General features: G+C 24.6%; 1 protein-coding gene across 1 annotated transcript in view; it reads left to right on the top strand.

Moving 5' to 3' along the window:
* Nucleotides 1-4,595: 4,595 nt before the first annotated feature.
* LOC126903046 (uncharacterized) overlaps nt 4,596-22,836 on the top strand; it is a 62,086-nt gene continuing 43,845 nt past the window's right edge. Inside the window, exon 1 of the mRNA XM_050680969.1 lies at nt 4,596-5,020. Coding sequence (XP_050536926.1) covers nt 4,939-5,020 — 82 coding nt within the window. The 5' untranslated portion in view covers nt 4,596-4,938. The remainder of the gene's footprint in view (nt 5,021-22,836) is intronic.

Genomic DNA, 22,836 nt, shown 5'->3' with positions numbered 1-22,836 from the left:
GATATTAATAAGGAACCAGCAGATCAAGTAGCTTTTGGAATAAAACACCAATTTTTTTAAAATTAAACACTATCTAAAGATTTGCATCGAAGCGTTTATTTTTGATAGTGATTTTAATCACTGTCAGATATCATTTACTTGATCCAACTATGCCACGTCACCACTGTGCCGCGACCCCCCTGTGCTGGGTTTTTTATGATTGTGTTGTTAATCACTGTCTGATATCATCTATACATGTATCAATATTGCCATAACCCCACCAATATGATTTTTGTTTTACCTACAATAGTTATTTTTAAGTTTCGAACTCCCCTTGTATAAAGGAAAATGGTCCGATTTAAAAAAAAAGTATGTCGAATGAAAGAAGTATATAAATAGTATTACTAATTAAAAAACTGTATTGATTCATACATTTTCAAAAAGTTATAGAAATATAAAGTCAAAATTGTAAAATATAAAATCGATAATTTTAACACAAAAATAGCATACGGTAGCCATTTTTACCGTGAAAACAAAATAAATATTGATTTAGTAATTTTTGAAAAAGTTATGGCAGTTTTAAGTAAAAAAAATTGAAAAAATGTCGAAAATTGGCGATTTTTAAAATTATAATTTTTTTGGAAGTTTCCCCCATTTACGGGTAATAGGGAAATTTTATTCAATTTTTGAGGGTTATGTCTTCGACTAGATACGATTTGTGATATTTTGACGTATCATTGAAAGAAATCGGTTTGGTGAGAGCTGAGAAAAAGTGGTAACAGACACACAAAAAAAAAAAAAACACATCATAATAAAATTAATACCTTCTCAGCTACGCATCGAAGTTAAAATATGGTTCTGAAATAATATGTTGAATTTATATAATTATTAGTTACAAGCAAAATTTTAAAATGTAAAAGTATTTTACATAGGCGTTTTTGTGAAAATAGGGTGTAAGAATACACTATATAATGCGCTACTTATATCAAATTTTCGGTCAGGTTAAATGATTTTTTCCACACCCTAAAAATATTTTCGTATAATAATAAATATAATGTTCTAAATTTTTGGGTGCAAACACCCAAGTTATTCCTAATTACGCATATCATAATTTTTCGTTTTGTTTCAATCATAAAATGTTCATATCTTAAACCTACGAACTGTATTTTTCGAGTTAAAAATTATAGGAGGAAATTTATATTTGATATATAAATTAAAAATTAAGTAGTTTTTAGGCACTGTTATACATAAGTATTCTTCTTAAATATTAAAAAGAAACGGTATGATTCATATTAATTTTTGAATATGGGTTGAATTAATTGAGTAAAAAGTAATATTTGAAAAAAAAAATAAAATCCCTGGTCAATACAAAATGTCTCATTAATTATTAGAAACAATTTTATCTATTTAAATTTAATTTTTCTAATGTTTCTATATGTAAATGCAATTTATTGAGATGTGGCTTAAAAATTATCTTTCCTATGATAAGCTGTTGTATTGACTGAATTATGTGTAAAAACAATATGACTTTTAGTGATTTTACATTAATTTTCTCTTGACAGGCGTATTTTTAAAACATTTTTTAAAGCTCAATTTTTGTCATTTTAATTTCCGTCTCACGTGTTTAGGTGTTTCTATGAAATTGATTTTGGACTTGACGTTGTCACCTTAAGATCTGGATTAATACACGTGACTGCCATTTTCGCCGCAAGCCAGTAGAAAGCTAATTAATTCTCATTTCACTGTTGAGTGTGTCTTGAGATGGTTCTTTGGTGGAACATGCTTCCAATCGATGACTTTTTTCGTTAAAATTAATAGAACCTGTACCGCACATTGATAAATGATATAGAGCTAGAGTTATAGTAATGAGTCAAATTCCTTGTCGTTATTCGTCTATCAAACCACATAAGCGACAAATTGATTTTTTTTAATGAAATGGTTTTGATAACGAAACTTTAGTGATTTATGGGTAAAGGATTAAAATTGAATATACTTATACACAAATGCGTGGAAAAATTATAATAAATAAAAATGTTTGGCTCTCATTTGTATGATATAATAAACTATAATGTTTAAAGTAAAACTTAAAATTTCTTTAAAATTCCCTATCATAAAAAATAATATTTTCAAAAAAAAAAAAAATCTACATTTTAAAACTGCTATAATTTTTTTTTTTAGCTTCAAAACGAAGCTGAGAAGGTATTTTAACGAAAATTTCAATACAATTTTATAGAGACAAGAAGCTCTTTTTTTTCAAAATCGTAAATTTAGAAAAGTTATTAGAATTATATAATAACATATTTTTCTTGAGATAATTTTTTACAATTTAATGTATATTTCATAGGTATTTTGTGAGAGGGAGAATAAGAGAATATCATTTATCTATAACATTAATTTTTCTTGAAATTTTCTTTATGTACATTGGCGTTAAAGCGTTTTATTACAGTATTGTTTATCACTGCCAGATTTTAATCTATGCTGAGTTCCGACCGTACTGTTATTTTATTAAATTAAATGCATGTTTTTCATAAAATTAATACTTATGTTCATGTTTAATCTGTAAATACAGTAAAGACCACGTAAAAAAAATGTTTGAAATTACTTTAATAATATACAAATATATAAGTTATCTATTGGTTAGTTTTAACATCGACATTGTGTTATTATTATCCATAATTGAATAATTATTTAGCATTTTTTTAGTCATACTATATTAATTGGAACAAATGTTAAGTATTCAAGGAAGAAATGAATGACTCAATATTAATTAATCACCTAGTAGGTTTAATGCAGTTACTCATTTGTAATATTAAAATTATTTTAATATTAAAACAGTTTTTAGAATATTATATAAAAATTTGTGGCACTCTGGTAAAGTTTCAAATTTATAAAATCAAAAATTAATTTTTTTTTTCTCATTAAAGTAAATTTACATTCCTTATCTTCTAAAACTCAGAATTGGTGATGTGATTTAGATTTGGTTAAAGTTATTTGAACAATAAAACTTAATGATTTTTATCAAAATAAATTAATAAAACTTAATACAGTTGAGACGTGGCATACTTGAAACAAGTATATATTGACACCTGGCAGTGATTTACATCAGTATCATAAAACGTTTGGATCCGAAAAAGGTTAACAATTATTTAGGTCTGTTTATTTACATTTAAAAAACAAGTATTAGTGGACAATTAGATAAAAATAGAGTATTTTTATACTTTTATGGACCAATTTCAACTAGTACTATATCGATCGGTTATCTATTATATTCCACTATTTACTTTGTTTATATTCTAAAACGTATAGAAATAACCTTGCATGTATTAGACCTAGCTATGTGTGTATAGGGCTAGACCTTATACAAAGCCTAATATAATTTTGCCATATTATTGGTTTCTATCTTATAATAAATTAATGATATATTTTAAAATCAGTTACAATCATAGGTGTAACTAGGAGGGTCTTGAGTACTGCCCCTAAATTGAGAATATTATATTTCTTGTAATATACAAAATGGTTTTGAAGGGTTATTAATTTAATATATCTAAAAGTTTTTATCAAAATGTGCCCATAAATATCAATAAGCTATTAAATGAACATTTTCGTTTTAACTTTCAATAAAATATATTGAAGCAATTAAAAAAATAATAATAATAAGTTATTAAATTATTTATCACTTTCTATACTGTCCTCCTTAGCTTGAAGGCAGTTATCGAAATAGTAGTTTTGAGAATAACGACTTAATCTGAATTATTCAGTAATTTTTCTTGAATCAACAATAAATACCGATTATGGTTTAATACAAAGTGAAATGACTGTATAATATGATCAGCCATTGTCGTGTTATTATGTACATGTCCGATATCGTTAATTTGCTTAAAATTATAAAAGTGTTTGAATACTTTCGTATATTTTAAATAAAATATATTATAAAATTTATATCATCTACCCTATATTTGATAAGAATTAAAAAATGCATTGTATTATTATGAGTATTTTGGTACAAAAAAGTATCTACGAAAAGAATATTTTGTAAAACAAATGATGGATGTGTTCAACAAATAATATTTTAACATGAAAAGTGTAGATTTATTAGTTTAACACTTATTTATTTTTTTTTATGGATTTCGACTTGTGTTTGATTGACTAGTATATTTAATTTGAAACTTCATAGAATTTCACGGCTACGTTTTCACGGGAAAAATGAAAAGTTAAGTATGAAAATAAATAACATTTTCAATTTCAGTTCTTAAAATGAAAATCATTTTCTTACTAAATTACAGTCATGAAATAATTTTGTTTTTGAGTCTCTATTTTGATTTATTGTTGAATGTATTGTGTTCTTTTTTACTCGAAACATTAATGAATGAAAAAGGCAATTGCATCACTACTTCCACGGCGGTAGTTAACTGTCAAACGTTCAATTGTTATTCATGATTTTTTTTCCGTCGAGTTTAAACTCAATTAAAAAATAATTAGTCGGGGAGCTATAATGAATAAAACAAAAATCGATCCCTTAAAGAATATCGTAAGCGTGGTCGTCGCTAACCGTCAGATGGCGGAACAGAGGCACGTTTGATGTCTGTTGTTCATCCCTTTATTACCATCGTCATCCCTAAAAGCGTGGAGAGTTGTTAGTGCGCCACCGTCACGTTCGAATCCCTTTACAACGTTTCTTGCTGAACGGTTGTCGTAATAATTCGCCGGTAAACCGTCACGAAAATATTATTGCATACAATGCAAAGGATTTATGGGTTTTTTAGTGAACATTAATCTCTAAGAAAGATGTACAGTTAAGAGGCCGAATACATTAGCAACCATGATAACGATAATTGATTTATTAGAAAATCCAAAGAGTTTAACAAAAATATTAAAACAAAAATATTGACAATTCTTTAAAATTTTACACACAAGTGAACGTAAATTATTATTTTAAGAAAAACATATATAACATCTTCTATGGAGTTCCACCGATGGCAAACGACCTGGTGGTGCATACTTTCATTGACGGCAATCATTGTTTCGGCTACAGTAGGAATAGGTGAGTGTATATCAATAATAAAAATTGGAACTTTAACAAATGTTTCGATTTTACCTTTTATTTTTGAATTTTAATACAAACCTAATATCAATTTGATTACTACGATATATTAACTGTGGCAAAAATTAGTCCTAATAATTCACAAAAGTGTTTCATTATATTATTATTTAAAAAATGTCTATAATTTAAATAAAATTTCATCAAACTGAAATCTTATTTGTTTTCAAATTAGATTTTGGATAGAATTTTAAGTTATAACGCATAATCATTATATTCACAATTGTTATAATTTAAAATGTTCAACATAAGTACCTTTTTTAAAAATATAAAGATAAATATTTGTTTAAAGTCGTAAAATGTTCTTAATAAGATTACACGTGTAAGTAAAACATAAATGGTTGTATTAATAATAAAAACATATGAAATGTGGAAATTGAAAGACGTGGAAATTGCCATCTTTAAAATAGCTCTTATCACATATTTTATTACTCTTCCTCGATTTTCTCGAACCCATGGGACCATTTTATTCTGCTGAAATTCGAGGTTGTACTCGATTCGAGATTTTGCACGACTCTTATTTGAAATGTTTTCTTTTATCTATTTTATTTTCTCACCCTTTTTCTTGGTTTTATTATCTGAAAACGGTTTCAGTTTTAGATTTACGTGCTCTGATAATTTAAAAATACTACGTGGTATTAAAATTGAGCCTTAAAAACCTCTACCAGACATTTAGTTATAGTACATTGAGTAATACATTAAATGTAATGGTATATATTGTAACGAGTATTCGATGTAAATTTAAATAAAAATTTCATAAGTATATATAAAGTTGTAAAGTTAGATTTTTTGACTAGATTGCTTCGATTAATATATAAAAAGACAATAGCAAATCATTTAATATAATATCATAATTTATGGCATTACATATTTATTAACATTTTAATTAATATAAGTTCATTTCGTATAACTTAATATTTTCAGTCACAGAACTAATTTATAACTATTCAATCTTTTTTTTTATTTTGAATATTTTTTATTTATCAATATTACAAGAGTTTTTTTTTAGACTCACAAATAAGTATTCATTTTTGAGATAGAAATTTAACATATTCTAAATTTAATAATTCTTTATATTTTGTAATTATAAAAGAAACCAATTAAAATATTAATTATATTGTTGGTTAAAGTATCCTGAGTTATACTTCAATATGTATTTTTATAAACTAAATATAACTAAATTTTTTTATTAATTAAAATTAAATTATTTTAGTTTAGCTTTATTTTAGTCAATATATTACAGATTTCTAAATTAAAGTTTAGTCCTTATGATAAAGTCTTTATAGTTAACGTTATTACATATAAGACACTTAGTGTCATCTGAAGGCTATCCGAAAATTACATTTATTGAGTTCTGGGGAACGTTACTTAGCAGTAGATACAAGAAAACTTACTGGAAAATCTATTAAGATGTATCAAAATGTTTTCATGGAATTGAATGAAATATTTCATTTGTACGAGTAGTGATAATAGAATTAGAAACGGGTAATAGACTAATATGCGTCATTATTAATTTATAAATATACGTCATTGATATTCGCTACAGACAAAGAATCATTTTGTATTAGTCTAATCGATAGCATAAGTTTTCTGGTAGGGCATCTGGCAAATTTCCATCGAATTAAAGTTTTTTAGCGTTTTATAACAATTTTGAATTATTACTGTTATTATATTATCAAATATATAATACATGTGCAAAATTATAAGTATAATAATATTAAAACGATGTAAAAAAAACAGAATAATAATATTGAAATTGTATCGTTTACGAACAGCATGAAAATTAGAGGTATGAAATAATTCAAAATTAATGAAAATAAAATATTTGTAAAAAATTGTTTGCTATAATCTTATAGACAATTGTAGAATATATTTAATAAAACTATAAATGAATATTTTCTTAAATTTTTCAATTTCAATTGTAAAATAATAATATTTAGATGATTATTAATCGAGTCTAAAATATTTTGGTTTCCTTGACCAGAAAATGACTGTAGTATTTAGTATATAATATTAAAGTGATATTTAAAAATAGAACAATCATTTTTCAGAACGTCTGAATGAACGACTAAAGTCAAATAATTTTCTATTACTACAATATTTTAGAATCATATAAGAAATACCAAGAAATATTGCCAAAATAATATTCTTAAAAACTAAATATTCTCATAACATTATAAATTTTTATCTGTGTAGCATTTTATATTTTTGTTATTTTAACTTAGAAAACAATATTATCCAGATAACTTTAAAATCTAATTCTCAAGAACAATTCATAAACTATGAAATAATAAAACTAACAAATTATTTAAATTAAAAATAGTCTTAAATTTGAAAAGTTAACTTGTTATAAATTACACCTTAAAGACCTAAATGATAAAAAAAAATATTATATTAATATTTATAAATGCTAATAAGTGATAATTAAAAATATTTTTTGTACATAATTCTAATCTCACATACAAAAAACAAATTAAATCCTTCTCTCGTCTTGATATGAAAATATTAATGTCTTTTAAAGTACTCGTACTAGAATTTAAGTAAACTTTTATTTTAAGAATTATTTTAGCGTTAAAGTATTGTTAATATGTCACAATTAATTTATACAAAAATATTTAAAAATATATTGAAAAAACTCAATAGGACATATTGTAAAATCAACTAGTATTTTTTTAATTAAAAACCCTAGTATATTCGTTTTAACATGTTTAAGTGTGAAAAGGTAGGTTTTTAACAGGTACTTGCTCATCTATGTAATTTGTTTTAATTTACCCACTTTATTTCACAAAAGTAATTTAAATAAGTCTGTACACATGAACGTAGGTAAAAATGTCATTATAAAGAGTACTACACAATCAAAATGATTTAAGAGATCTTAGTAGAACATTGTTACCAAGTAGGATAAATTTTAATACAAGTTGCTCGAGATCAGAAGAAATAACATGTTAGACATGTAAAATTTTAATTTTTATGTAATTTTAGTAACAACTACTATTTTTCCTAGTTTTCATGCTGTAAATGTGGTTTTTAAAGTAGAATCAGAATATAGTGATCGAAGATTTACTATAGTATAGTCAGTTAGGGAAATTATAAATATTTCAAAATATTAAATAAGACAAATCTATTCCTAACAGTTACTGATAAATAATAAAATAAATTGAAAATTATTACATCGCCCTTTTTAATGTTAAAAAGATTAGTTTATATCTTTTTATTTCCCGAACTTAACTATCTTCAGAGGGTGGTGGTTATTTTTCATATGTTTGAGAGTGAAAATTGGTTCTTTGATAGTCTAATGATGGACGAGATGGGTATTATGGACAGTTAGGATTAGAGACCAGACACTACCAATAAAACGACTAAAATTAGTAAATATTAATTACTAATAAGTTATTAATAATTAATATATAATACTTCTACGGCGTGATTAGTTATTACTTATTACACCGTAGGAATCTATTACTACGTTTGAATTATTATTGATAGTTAAATAAAAAAGATAAATGGGTACCAATATTTTGCAGAATTTTTAATTAATTACTATGCTTTAATTTTTTAACTTTATAAATTACGATATAATGAGTAAAAAAACATACTTGCATGTAATATTTTTAACAATTAAATAGTTGATAATAATTATATGGCTCAATAAATTATTGCTTTAAAACACTATGGCAAAATTTATAAAACGAATTTTCTAGATAAATTGGATAAAATTTAATTATAAGATTTGTATAGAATATTTGATTAACGAAAATCAACTTCGATGTTTAATTAATGTTTTTACTGCATGGTTTTTAGATATACAAGAAAGATTGTTGAATTGTACTTTAAGACAAAAAGATCAACAGTTTAAACTTGTTAAAGATTAAACTGTACCGTACTTTATATAATAATAAGCAAATAATGAAACAACTGGATTATTTATGATTTAAAAAATATCAAAGAAGAATAAATATTTTTTTTCGATTATAAAAGTATACTTATAGTGTAATAAAAATTCAATTGAACTTTAGAGCAATATTTTTATTGATATCAAAGTAGATATCTACAAGTTTTGATAGATACTAATTCAAAATAAACTGTAAGATAAAATAAATAATGATTAATGTGTAAACATGGCATAAACATAGTTTGGTTTTAACTAAAATGGAGACATTTGATTGCAAAAAAATTACCGTAAATAATATCAAGAAAACTATAACTTTATAATTTCATGTTAATTTAACTTCCGTATATAGTGAAAAAATATAAAATTTCACTAACTCATTGTTTATTTTGTAATTATTTTTAGTTGTAATTCTACTATGTGTACACCCCTACAAAGTCTAAATTTAATAAATGGTACTAAAGTAACGCTACACTAGCACCGCAATTGTGGTAAATAGTATTTGAAGGTTTTAAAGTGGGTTTTGTAATTAAATGTGCAGATTACAAATAATTATACACTTAATAACAGTTGTTAATGAAATTTTATATTTTTTCATTCATATGAAGATGTTAAAGTAATGAATTTGTATAATTTTTATTATATTAGAGTACTATTACTTAATTGCAAGATATTAATTTGAACTTGTTTATAACATAAATTCATATATCATATTATATGCGAAGAAAAACTGTATCCATTCTAATTTTAATATATAATAATACTAGACAAATTGTTTCAAGATTGAATTATCACCTAGTAAATACACATGGTTTCTATTAAATCATTATAACTATTTAATGAGACATATAATGGAATACCCAGCTTTATCATGAAAATCGGATTGCTGATTTGGTCTAAGTTATGTTTTGTGATTAGTCGAGTACTTCTTGTTCAGGGATCGTATTCATTAATGCAAAATACACTAAGAGAGTTTGAAGTTTGCTGCGATAAATGATTATAGCCATTAGTTATGTAGAACTTATTAAGTGCCTTAATACACTTATTCTATAGCATTCAAATTTCAATGTAATGTATAATTTACTTTAATATAACTATTCAAATTTCAATACTCAACTTATGATTACAGACTTATTCATTGAAAACTTATTTACTTTCAGTATAATTCTTCATAGTAATCAAAAAACAAACAAGCTTTTTTCAACTTTTTATGGAAATTTATTAAGCTGTATTATTTTTATATTTAAACTAAATTTTTTCTCAATTATTTCATCATAATTTATAATGTACAGAGTGATTAATTTATCATGGACCACTAACTCTCCTAAAATAATAATGTAGACTAGAGACAAGTTATGCTATTTTTATTGCTAAACATTTTTCGGTCGTATTTATCCTTCCTAGGTATAAAAGTGTTTAAAACGCCTAAAATTTTGGTCCAAATAATGTCATGGACCAGTAATTTTCTTAAACCACTATGAAAAAATGTAATTAATTATGTAAGTTTCCATATTAAAACATTATATTTATACCCTTATAAAGGACAAAGGGTACACCTAAGAATCATTTAACTAATAAAAAAATAAATATTATTTAAACAATCAAAAAAAAAATAATTTCAAAATTATAATTATTTTAAAATTAATCGAGTGGTCATCGAAAAATCCATATACAGAATAAATCAATGCAACTCTTATTTATTAGGACTTGTAAAAGTAAAATATTTAACTATATTGTTTTCTTTTTTTTATTTATACTATTTTACTCTTTAGTTATTTTTTTTTTTCATAGAAAAAATTTTCATTATTGTAAATAATATCCAATCATTTGCTAATCAATATTGTTTCGGCCAATTTTACAATGAATTCATTGATTGATTATAATGGTTGTAATATAAATAGGTTGTAATAGAAACCATAGTAATCATTTGTCTGAGGGATATAAATGTTGGTATATTCCTCTCTAATATAATATTGTGTGTTGATCGACATTTAGTGAGTGATTCTGTCATATATATCTTTTATATATTAGTTGTGCTCTTTACTAATTGGATATTGCAGCTGTTAGTCTTTACATGTATCTACATCAAAAGTTATTGCTTTTTACGTATGTCATGTAAACAAAGGGGCTTCGACCTGTACGGGTGTGGTCATATTAAACCAAGACTGTCGTAATTTTACCTTCAATAAAATTGCAATAAAGTTGACGTTGATTACGTTATTTTTTGTATAAATATAAAACCAACATTGTTTTTGTTTAAATTTTCAATTTTTTTTTATAGTTTAATAATGGCTATGATAAAATTGTATTATAATATATATACTAATTTATAACTATTTAATCATCTTTTTATTTTGAATATTGTTTATTTATCGATATTACAAGAATTTTTTTTTATACTCATAAAGATAAATATTCATTTTTGAGATAGAACTTTAACTTATTCTAATTGAATATTTCTTTATATTTATTAATAATAAAAGAAAACAACTAAATTATTAATTATGTATAATTATCAATTTTATTTTTGGTTAAATTACTCTGAGTTACGCGTCAATATGCATTTTTATAAACTAAATATAATTAAATATTACTATTGATTAAAATCAAACAATTTCAGTTCAGCTTTAATTTAGTAAGCAGGCAATATATTACAGATTTTTAATGAAACTTTAGTCCTTATGATAAAGTTTTATAGTTAACGCTTTAAATTTAATTATAATATTAGTTATTTATTTATTATTTACTCTTGAAAATATAATTTACTTAATTTAATAAATTTAAATACACTTGTTTTCAAAATATATCTTTTTAATTTAAACGCAAATTTTCATAGTTATATAACACAAAAAAATATGAAAATAATAAAATCTTTAATTTTTGTTTATTTTTATAGACAATGCAATTAAAACTAATGCTTTATTACATTCAAAAATCATTTAAAGCTACCGCAATATAAACATTTAATTTGCATGCGTGAGTATTCATTACAATACTACGTTTTCGAATGCAAGTGGTGAAACTGTATATAAACCTACTGCATTATTTTTGAATACAAATAGGAAGTGAACAAAATAAATAAATATAGTCAAAGAATCGCATTTCAGTGTAACTAAAAACAATTTAAAAAATGTCGCATTATAAATAAATACTTCCTCACTTTTAATGCATTAAAAAAATTAAAATTATCATGTTACTTACACTAAATAATTGTTTTTCAAATTTTCGATTTCCACAATTTAAACAAAAAGCTATCTCTTCTACCATGTATTTAAAAAAAATCGAATCGGTTATTTATGAAATAATGCAACTCATAACATTTAAATTGAAAATTAGTTATATAGCTCAAACTCAGATATAAGAATAAATAATCAATTAATTGAGTTGCAAAAATATTCACAATCTATTTATAAATTATATAGAAAGACCACATCAAAACCCATCTAAATAGGGAAATAAAAAAAAATGAAAGTATAAACGTTTGAGGTGAGATTTAATCTTGAACTTAAATTATAATTATAATTAAAAAAATAATGAATATGGTGACAATTTTATAAAAATTAAAAATTAATAAACAACTGTCTAAAATAAATAAGCGTTATTCAATAAATGCTGATATAGTTATTAATTTTATGTTCTATAACATAAAATGTATGACTATGTTTAATTTGACTATGATTTCATAAAAAACAATTCAACCGTATTTTATTTCATGCTCGACACAAAAGAAATTGCTGATCAATAGTACAAACATATTTATGCATTAAACATAAGTTCTAAAAACAATTAAACGCTGGGAAATTAATTACTACAAGTCTCTTATTAGATGGTTTCCTTTATTTCAAATATTATCTTCGTACGGTAGTCTTGGTAATCCTCGGTTTTGTGGCCAAAGTAATTCAGAAATGTTACCACGCAACGCTATCGTAGGATCAAGAGATTTAATGCAAAACCGCTCTTGCCGAACGGATTGGAAGATATTGTTATTATATTGTGGTTTAAAAACTATAACCAAAAGCTTTCTATGTGAATCGAATTGAACAGACGACAATTTCCTCTTTGCACTTTTGATATAGATTAAAATAACTTTTGAAATTGATCTTTTTGTGTAGTACGTTTGTGACATTTATTTTCGAAATCACTCTAATTATTTGATTAACTAAATGTGATTACAATTTTTTTTTAAATTAAATTTGTTCAACTATGCTCATAATAATAGAGTGTAAATTAAATTAATGAGGTGGAGTGTCGATTGCATTTCACGAACAATTTCATTAGGAAGCACATTTTACATACATAAATGACCTTAATAAATGACCTAATCGATTATTCACAGTAATATTGTTAATCGTAATGTATTCTGAGTGTCAAACGTTTTAGAGATAGTTTAAATATTTTATTCACAATTCATTTTATTGCATACCAAATATATTTCCAATAATTTTATCAAAACACCTTTTCAGTATGCAAAACATTCTTTGTTCATGTAAATTACAAATTTTAATATTGTTACTTTAATTTTTTTAATTTGTTATTTTTATAATGTCGACTTGTATCAAATATTGTTTACAAATTATAATTAAAAGTTAAATTCACGTTTGGTAAAGTTATGTCATTGTAGTAAAATACTATATTATATATTTTCTGAAAGTTTCAAGTATTTAGGATCAATTGTGTAAAAGAGTAGAAGTATTGACGAGGATGTAAGACACAGTATTAAGTGTGGATGGTTAAAGTGGAGAGTAGCGTCTGGTATCTTATGCGATAAAAGAACTTAAATGAGTCTAAAAGGTAAGTTCTAAAAGACTGTAGTGAGACCATCTATGATGTACGGTTCATAGTGTTGTACATGTTATGAGGAGAGAAGAAACGAAAGCTGTAAGAACAGTTCTAGAAATAAATGTTGAAGAAAGAAGAGGTAGAGGAAGACCAACAAAGAGATGTAGAGATGTTATTGAATGCGATATGAGGACAGCTGATGTAAGCGTAGATTATGTGTCAAGTGGAAGTTTAGGATAAGGGTGTCCGACCCCAAGTAGTTGGAATTTAGGCGAGGAAAAAGAAGAAGATTACTGAGTTTCATTAAATTTCTTATTTGTTATCTTAACATTGTACACTGAATAATATAATGCCACAAGAACATTATTATAGATTTTATTTGTTAACTGGAAATTTATACAAAAAATAGTTTAATTACGTTTGCAGATTGACTATTTTAATATTCAATTTAAAATTTCTCAAAATTTGGTTAAAAATGTATTATGCACATGCTAATAATTTCTATTTTATATAAACAAATTTTTATTAAATCATTTGATATTCTATGGAAAAAATCATCATAGCCTGTTTATATGAAAATATTTTAATTAACTATATTTTGAAAAAATATTAATGACCTTGTTATAAGAAAAATATAGTGACTGTATGATTAAAATGTTTTGTTTTTTCTTTTAAATTGTTTTATTATCAATTGTTAAACATAAAATTGTGTACTTCAACGTATTTTTTTTTCAATGAACCATTCCGAGGAATAATAAATTCCAAATATATTTATTTTATATTTTAATTGTGTTATTGATTGTTAAATTGATATTATATTTAATGTCGTTATTTTTTACTAAATAATTAACATGGAAAAAATACGACGAATAATAGAAATAATACTTATTTTAGTAATCAAAAGTCCATCATATAAAATTAACCAACATGGTTAACTGTTAATTATGATTTTTTTATGCAATAATTAAAAGTGCTATTTAAAATAAAAATTTAACTTTATATCTTATAAATAGTAATAAATATATTTAATTTCTAAAAATATTTTTATAACAAAAATTTTTATATTTTTACATTTTTGTCCCGTTGTTTAGCTTGTACATTTACATTCAGAAATGTATCTAAATTACGTACTTCTCCATACCTTGCAGTAAATACGTCTTGTAATCTGTTTTTTAAAGTTTTCCTTCAAATTTCAATTTAACATATTTCGTTTTTGATACAAAGTATAGACAGGTATGCTTAATTTGTTGCGCTCCTTTATAACTTTCCTTTCATAAATTTTAAATTGATTTTTATCATATCGAAATGGTTTTTCTCTTAAATAACAATATCGCAAGTAACCATAAGCAGTTTTTGCCACTAGTTTTCTACAGAGCGTAATGAAAATACATATATTTTTAACACTGGTTAAAGTTCTAATAATAAATGACCATGTTATTGTTTTAAGCAATACCCTAAAAAAATAAAAAGCCCTTTTTTATTGTACGAGGAAAAAATTCAGAAGATAAAAATGGTACTTAAAAGGCCTATTAACCAACCAAGTTCTTATTGACGATCTTCCGTTAATTTTCTTCCTTGCCTTCGGTCGCTTAATGAGTTTTGAGGCTAATTAATTTGTATTAGACACCCGAAGTCATATTAGTAGTAATAATATAAATCACATAAAGCAAAAAAATACTGTACATTTTAATAATATCAACTGCATCCTTACGTCAGTAATTATATTTAAATTAGTCGATCATTATTACAAAATATAGCTTCTCAAATATAAATTGTGAATCTTGTAGGCTAGAACAAAATAAACAAATAAAAAAAGTAGTCCTCATAAATATTATATTAAATATTTAAGTTCAAAATTCTATTTAAAATAATTATTTAACATAAAATGTTTATTAATACTACTCTATAAATTTCATATTACAATAATTGTTAAAAACTTGGATTGAGAGATTACTTCGAAAAATTAGAATCTGTAAACTCATATGTATTTTTTTATATTGAGACATCGACATAGAAGTTAGTACTCTGAAAATTATTTATATTTTAAACATAAACATTAAATAAATTTGTATAGGTTTTTTTTAGTTTAGATAAATTTTCCATTAGTAAAATTTCTTTCCAAACATTTTTAAATCAATCCTATGTATTGTTCACTTTCCAATATTATTTTGATGTAATTAAAAATAATTTTTCTACTATAAATCAATACACAGTATAAAATGTCTTACAGTATTTTAAATACCAATAAATTGAAGATTAATACAAGACAAGTTTACCATAACACTGTCTTGAGTACTTTTTAAAATGTTTCATAATAATTAAGTTAATAATTTATTTCGGCTATAGTGCGTTTGTGCCATCTCATATACATCCAAAAAACATTGTAATATACTTAATGCAGCGAAAGTATACCATTAGTTTTACTGGACGACGTGTTTAGAACTCTAAATTATTTATGACCGCAATGTGAGCATTTTTCATACTGTCACCTTTAAATACAAATACTACCTACTAAACAAACACGATAGAGTAGCATGACAGAGTAGCAGTATTTTTTAAATTATGAGAATATGTTGACTATTTTTACTTTGTGTAATCGTAAGTATCAGTTTATTGAAGGAAATTAAATTTATTAACTTGATATTTTACTAAAATAGTGTAACTCGTTAAGATGTCAACTTTCGAGCAACAAGGTTTAGTAGAACTGATAATTTTTGATGGATGACTTTAACGGCAAAATTTAACAATTATGTTGATATTATAGCAGTTAAAATTTTGTTTAATTGCAGGCACTATAGGTTTTTTTAATTTAAATTCTCTCTAGTACGCNCTGGCCGACATCTAAAAATAGACCGGTGCAGTATTGTTTATTTTCTAATGCTGAGGCAATCGTGTCGGTCAACCTGTGCACTTGATGAATTGTTGAGTGCTTCGCTCTAAATCCAAATTGAGTGTTAGGTATAATGTTATTTTCTTTTAATATAGGCCGAATTCTTTTAAGAAGTAATTTTTCGAATAGTTTTCCTAAAGTAGGCAACAAGCTGATGGGTCTGTATGACGTTACCATGTTTTTTGGTTTACCTGGCTTGGGTACAAGACATAAAATTTATGAGAAGATAAATTATAAATTTTGTGTCTTAGTGTTAGAAGTTATTTTTTAATAACAAATTTAGATTTATTATTATGAATTAACTAAAAATTTCTAATAGGAGTTATATAAAATTGAAGTTTATAAATCCTTAATTATTCGAAAACTATACAATTACGTTATGCCGTTTCAGTTTATTCTTGATATAAAAAACCCTGCATCGCGGCACAGTGGGGACGTGGCATAGTGGGGTCAAGTATAATGATATCTGACAATTAATTTTTTGTAAAAAAGTTGTCATTTTGAATTCCCCATCCTGTGGGCAGGTAAAGGGTTATATTTATAAATAAAATATATCAAATGATAGGTAAAGCCATCATGCATTTATAAAAAAAAATTATATTGATTTAGTCAATTTTAAAAAGGATATAACAGTTTTAAGTAAAAAAGAATTGGAAAAAATGTGGAAAATTAGCGATTTTTAAAATTGTAATTTTTTGGAGATTTCCTCCATTTACGGGGAACTAGGGAATTTTTTTAAATTTTTGAGGATAATTTCTTCGATTAGATACGTTTTGTGATTTTTTGACATATTGTTGGAAAAAATCGGTTCTGTGAGAGCTGAGAAATTGTGGTAACAGACACAAAAAAAAACACATCATAGTAAAATTAATACCTTCTCAGCTTCACATTGAAGCTAAAAGGTTGCTGATTATTAATGGAAAAAAAAATATGCTTTTATACTTCAAATGCTTATAAATGACTAATGAAATACTATGTATAGTAATATACATGCCTAAACTTAGTATTATTTTTATAAAAGAATATTTTTCTTATCGTAACAACTGTCTACCCATACGTTAGCCATTTGTAAGTCTTTAGGCAATATATTTCCTAGTCTTTATTGGTTTTTCTAGCATTCAGATTGACACACGAGCTTAGAATAGTTGAAAAGTTGTATACCAATAGATTGCGATAGTAAGGGCAGAAGGAAGCAGTTAATTTTTAGGTAGCGCAGGCGTGTAAAATAAAAGAAATGCCGTAGGACATGATATTGAGAAGATTTCTCCGTCAACTTACTTTTACAGAATCGAACGTGACGTGAATATCTGATCGGTAAACGCGATCGCGTTCATAGTTATCGATATATATTTGGAGGTGAAGAAAGAAAGAGTATGAACTAAAAATAAAAAGTCGTCCGATTTCATGAGGTCATTTTGCTTCCCTTGTCCACCAATTGTAACCACGACCGTTTGTAGTCAAAATCGATTTGCTGCATGCCAAATATCGTACAAATAAAACAAAATCAAACAGTAAAACGCTTAAAGAAGGGATGACCTTTCTGAAATTCGATGAGACAAAACATTAAAAAAACGTGATCAGGTTGATCGAAATGAAGATGAAGCGCTTTAAATGTTTGATAGTATTAGAGAGATTACTACATTATTGATAGTGTTTGAGACTTTGAAGTTGTCCATCACAATTATTAAGAAAACAGGAGCGATGCAAACTTTCATTACCAATTTTCTTTTGTGTCAGTGAAAACATTTTTTATCATGGCCTTAAAATTAAATTAATTATAGAAAAAATAATTTATTTTCTTTAGCAAACAGTTGATTGAATCAATATTATTGATTTCTGGTCTGCACAAAGTTATATTTTTAGATTATATTATAAAGTTTATTTTACCATTTTAATTTCAACATTTTCTATAATCAACAATAACTAAAACTATACTAAAAATATTATTAATTTAAAATTAAAAAATATTAAAAATATTTAACTCAATAAACTAATTTAGAATGCACACAATAAGTGTATTTATATTATTTTTAATAATCCATTTTCTTGTAGAAACATTCAAATGTAAAATTTTAATTGATATTTTTAATTTTTATTAATGGTATATCGTTCTAAGTAAAGTTATTATATTTTTTGGACAATTATAATATTGAGTTAATTAAATCATACTTGTATTTAATTTCTAACTTCTTATTAAATAAAAAAGTTTGTATATTAACTTAATAAATAAAATTATTATTTTGGGAAGTTAATTTTTTTTTTAAATCAAAGAACATATTCAAATTGTAGCAAATAAACAAAGTGTACATTTATTTAACAATTGAATGAATGCAATAAACAAAATGTTGAAATAATAAAACACAATTTTCTATTTGCTTCATAATGACATTAACAAAATAAAAACAAACAATAAAATATTTGTTTCGACAAAAAAAAAACAAAGAAAATATATACAAAGTGACTGTTTGGCTATAACTAAAGTAACTCAGTATAAACAAAAAACAAAATATAACTCTTTATTTTCAAAAGTCAAAAAATAGTTTGACCCTATCCCCTTTAATTTACTTTTAAAATTTTATTAACAATTTTTTTAAGTGGAAACAAAATATGTCTCCTTTTTTCTAGTTTATAAGTTGGTAAACATATATTATATGTAGTATATTTTATTGGGTATATTATACCCAATAACCAACCTAATAATAATGAACAAAATCAATAAAAAAAATAGACACGTAACCAAAAAAAATTGCTATTTTAATATATAACCTATATCTAATTTAAATCATAACGAATGGACTTATCATACGTCGCCTACCACACAATGTGCGTAGATAATATAAGAATGGATTGACTGTGAGGGTGTGTCATATACGAATAAACATTTAAACAAGGTCTATTTATTGCAATATAAAATTTATGACATTATCGCTTGGTAGAGTGAGAAAGCGCTATGATAAGAGCCTATATCTCTTCCCCATTCTTGCATGCGACCCCTTGTGTTGTTAGTACACTAAAAAGGATGATTCTATATGTACAGGAACAGCCAATCCATTCTTCTATTATCAAAACGACCGGCAGCTGACCTTGCCAGTGCAGCCATTCGGCTTTTTTTTACTTGCTCGACCCAGCAATACTAAGTAATTAGTCGTTATCTCAATAATAACAAAATGGTCAATATTCGTTTTTTTATTGAATAGATATATCAGTATTGTATACTTTATGCATAATTTATTGTATATAAATTTTATATAAAAATACCTCGTGCTAAGAGTATTGATACAAACTTTTATTTTACTATGTAGTTCAGATTAATTCCAGTCCATCGTTTCAATTTAACTATATTTGTTTATAAAATTTTGAACATCTTAAGTTTTTGACTTAAAATGTATATAATTAGGCAGTTTTTGCGATAAATTAGTCAAATCAAATTATTTAATTTTATAAGATTAAACTCAATATTTTATAGATTATTCTAAGAAAAAAGTATTACCCTTCATTACTGGTACTTTATGATGAAAAAGTATAATAAATCATAACTTTTTTATTATTTTGATAACAGGAAGTTTCAGAGTAAAATTTAATGTTAGTTTTTGACCACATGTTGTCGAATTTGAGTAATGGACTGCCGAAAAAATTATCAATGTCGTGCAAACCTGTCATAAAAATTAAAATTAACGCTAACACGCAGGCTAGACATTTTTCAACAGATGGGTAAAATTAGTAAATAATGCAGCAAACGCTCTTTGCACGCGATCGGATACTCGGGTAATAAGCTTAAGTACTGCTTTTAAATTTCCTGTTATGTTTGTCTACTTTAAAAGAATCGGCGGGTAAGATATTAAGATCTGAAAAATTGCAACAATAACCATACACATTAAATTGGTGTGTTACTCTAAAATTGATGTCTCCATGTATGCGTGCATTAGTATTTCTGTTAATTTTTTCCTTTGTCTCTTCTCACATTATATATTTTTCATGTGCAATTAGTTTGATTAATTTCAACTATACAAGAAATTCACCCGTTATCTATTTTTACATTAGTATATGCACTAAATATAGGTTGATTANTTTCAACTATACAAGAAATTCACCCGTTATCTATTTTGACATTAGTATATGCACTAAATAAAGGTTGATTATTATAAGCAATTATGAAATTTCTATGATATATATATGTACAGAGTGATACATTATTGTTTGTATAAAGTACTGACTTAACCATGATGGTAAATTCATTTTAAATTTTTTTGTAAATCGTTAAATGTATTGTCATTGATCATATGAAATTTATAATAATATATTCATGTAGTCTACGATTTAATTAATCTAAACTTTTCTAATATTATACGCATGATATGACGCATAAATTATGATAGGTGATCGTAACTTTGAAATACATAAAAAAAATACTGAAAATTACCAACTAACAAAGATTAAAAAATTACAACATTATTTAAATTTTTAAATTTTACTTATATACCTTTATATTTCATTGTATTTTTAAAGAGATTTAAAATGTACATTNGTGCTATTAGTTTGATTAATTTCAACTATACAAGAAATTCACCCGTTATCTATTTTGACATTAGTATATGCACTAAATAAAGGTTGATTATTATAAGCAATTATGAAATTTCTATGATATATATATGTACAGAGTGATACATTATTGTTTGTATAAAGTACTGACTTAACCATGATTGTAAATTAATTTTTAATTTTTTTGTAAATCGTTAAATGTATTGTCATTTACCATATGAAATTTATATAATAATATATTCACATAGTCTACGATTTAATTAATCTAAACTTTTCTAATATTATACGCATGATATGACCCATAAATTATGATAGGTGATCGTAACTTTGAAATACATAAAAAAAATACTGGAAATTACCAACTAACAAAGATTAAAAAATTACAACATTATTTAATTTTTTTAATTTTACTTATATACCTTTATATTTCATTGTATTTTTAAAGAGATTTAAAATGTACATTTGATCAGAAAATAATAAAAATTGTAATAGTGAAAGTTTGAATATTTAAGGTACATATTTATTATTATTTTACTAATATTTTTATCGAAAACGAGAAAAAGTCTACGTATTGGACAAAAAAATTTATATATGTGACAATTGTGAAAATTAATTTTTTATATGTGTGTCAACTTTATAACTATGTGATATAAACTATGGAAGAATTTGAAACTCTTCATTGCACTTCAACTAGTTAATGTGATTTTAACATGACATAACATTTTGCTGAAAAGCAAAAAGTTTTTAAAGAACGTGATAACAAAGAAAAATTTACATAAGAAATTAAATTTTTTTAACTATTAAAAATTTAGTGACATTAAAATATTTTTTGAAATGAATTTTTATTATCTGCGCAACATGCACACTCTAGGAGGTACACTTAAATAAAATAAAAACTTTTACTACTTTCACATAATTATGTACATTATCGTTAAAACTACTAAATGTTCACTTATATTTAGAAAATAAATATTTTGTAAGACATAAGGTATTTGAATTAATCATAAAATACATTTAGTTTTAGGGAACTGTATATTATTTTTTTTATTAATGCACAACCATAGTGTAATTTAATTTTGGTACAAAATTGTATTGTAATCCAATCTGATTAGAAAATATTGATTTTCTCTCCTATAGTTTATAAATAGCTAAGCTGAGACTATGTTTGAAGTTATAACATAATTACTGCAGTAGAGCGCATCAAAACTTTAGGGCTGATACTTATTATAACTATTTCAATTAACATGGTAGAACACTTGTTTTTAATGACAATGCCAAAATAGTGTTCCAGAAACACTATTTTATCAAGCTTGTTAAAGTATTCGAACACTTGTGTTTAAATAATATTACTAAAATAATTTGTTGTTTTAAATATCACATAAATTAATTTTTTGTACTTAACAATAATTGCCCAAAAAAAAAGGAACATCAAAAACATTCAAAATTACAATGTATTTTAAAAATATATTCATATAAATATACTTTTAATTTTACTAAGAATTTTTGATTTTGAGGCAAGTAGATCTAGAAATATTTTCAGGCTAGCCATTATACTATTTCTGATAACTTGATTTTTTTCAGTCAACAACTTGTCATTGAAATTTTCAATTTTCCAGAGGCCATTTTACTTATGCCCTCCTTATAAACACGCCTGCATTGAGT

Source organism: Daktulosphaira vitifoliae, unplaced genomic scaffold, assembly GCF_025091365.1.
Source record: "Daktulosphaira vitifoliae isolate Bord-2020 unplaced genomic scaffold, ASM2509136v1 Scaffold_1, whole genome shotgun sequence".
NCBI lineage: Eukaryota > Metazoa > Arthropoda > Insecta > Hemiptera > Phylloxeridae > Daktulosphaira > Daktulosphaira vitifoliae.
The sequence above is the reverse complement of the archived record's forward strand: the minus strand, read 5'-3'. Positions and strand labels throughout refer to the sequence as shown.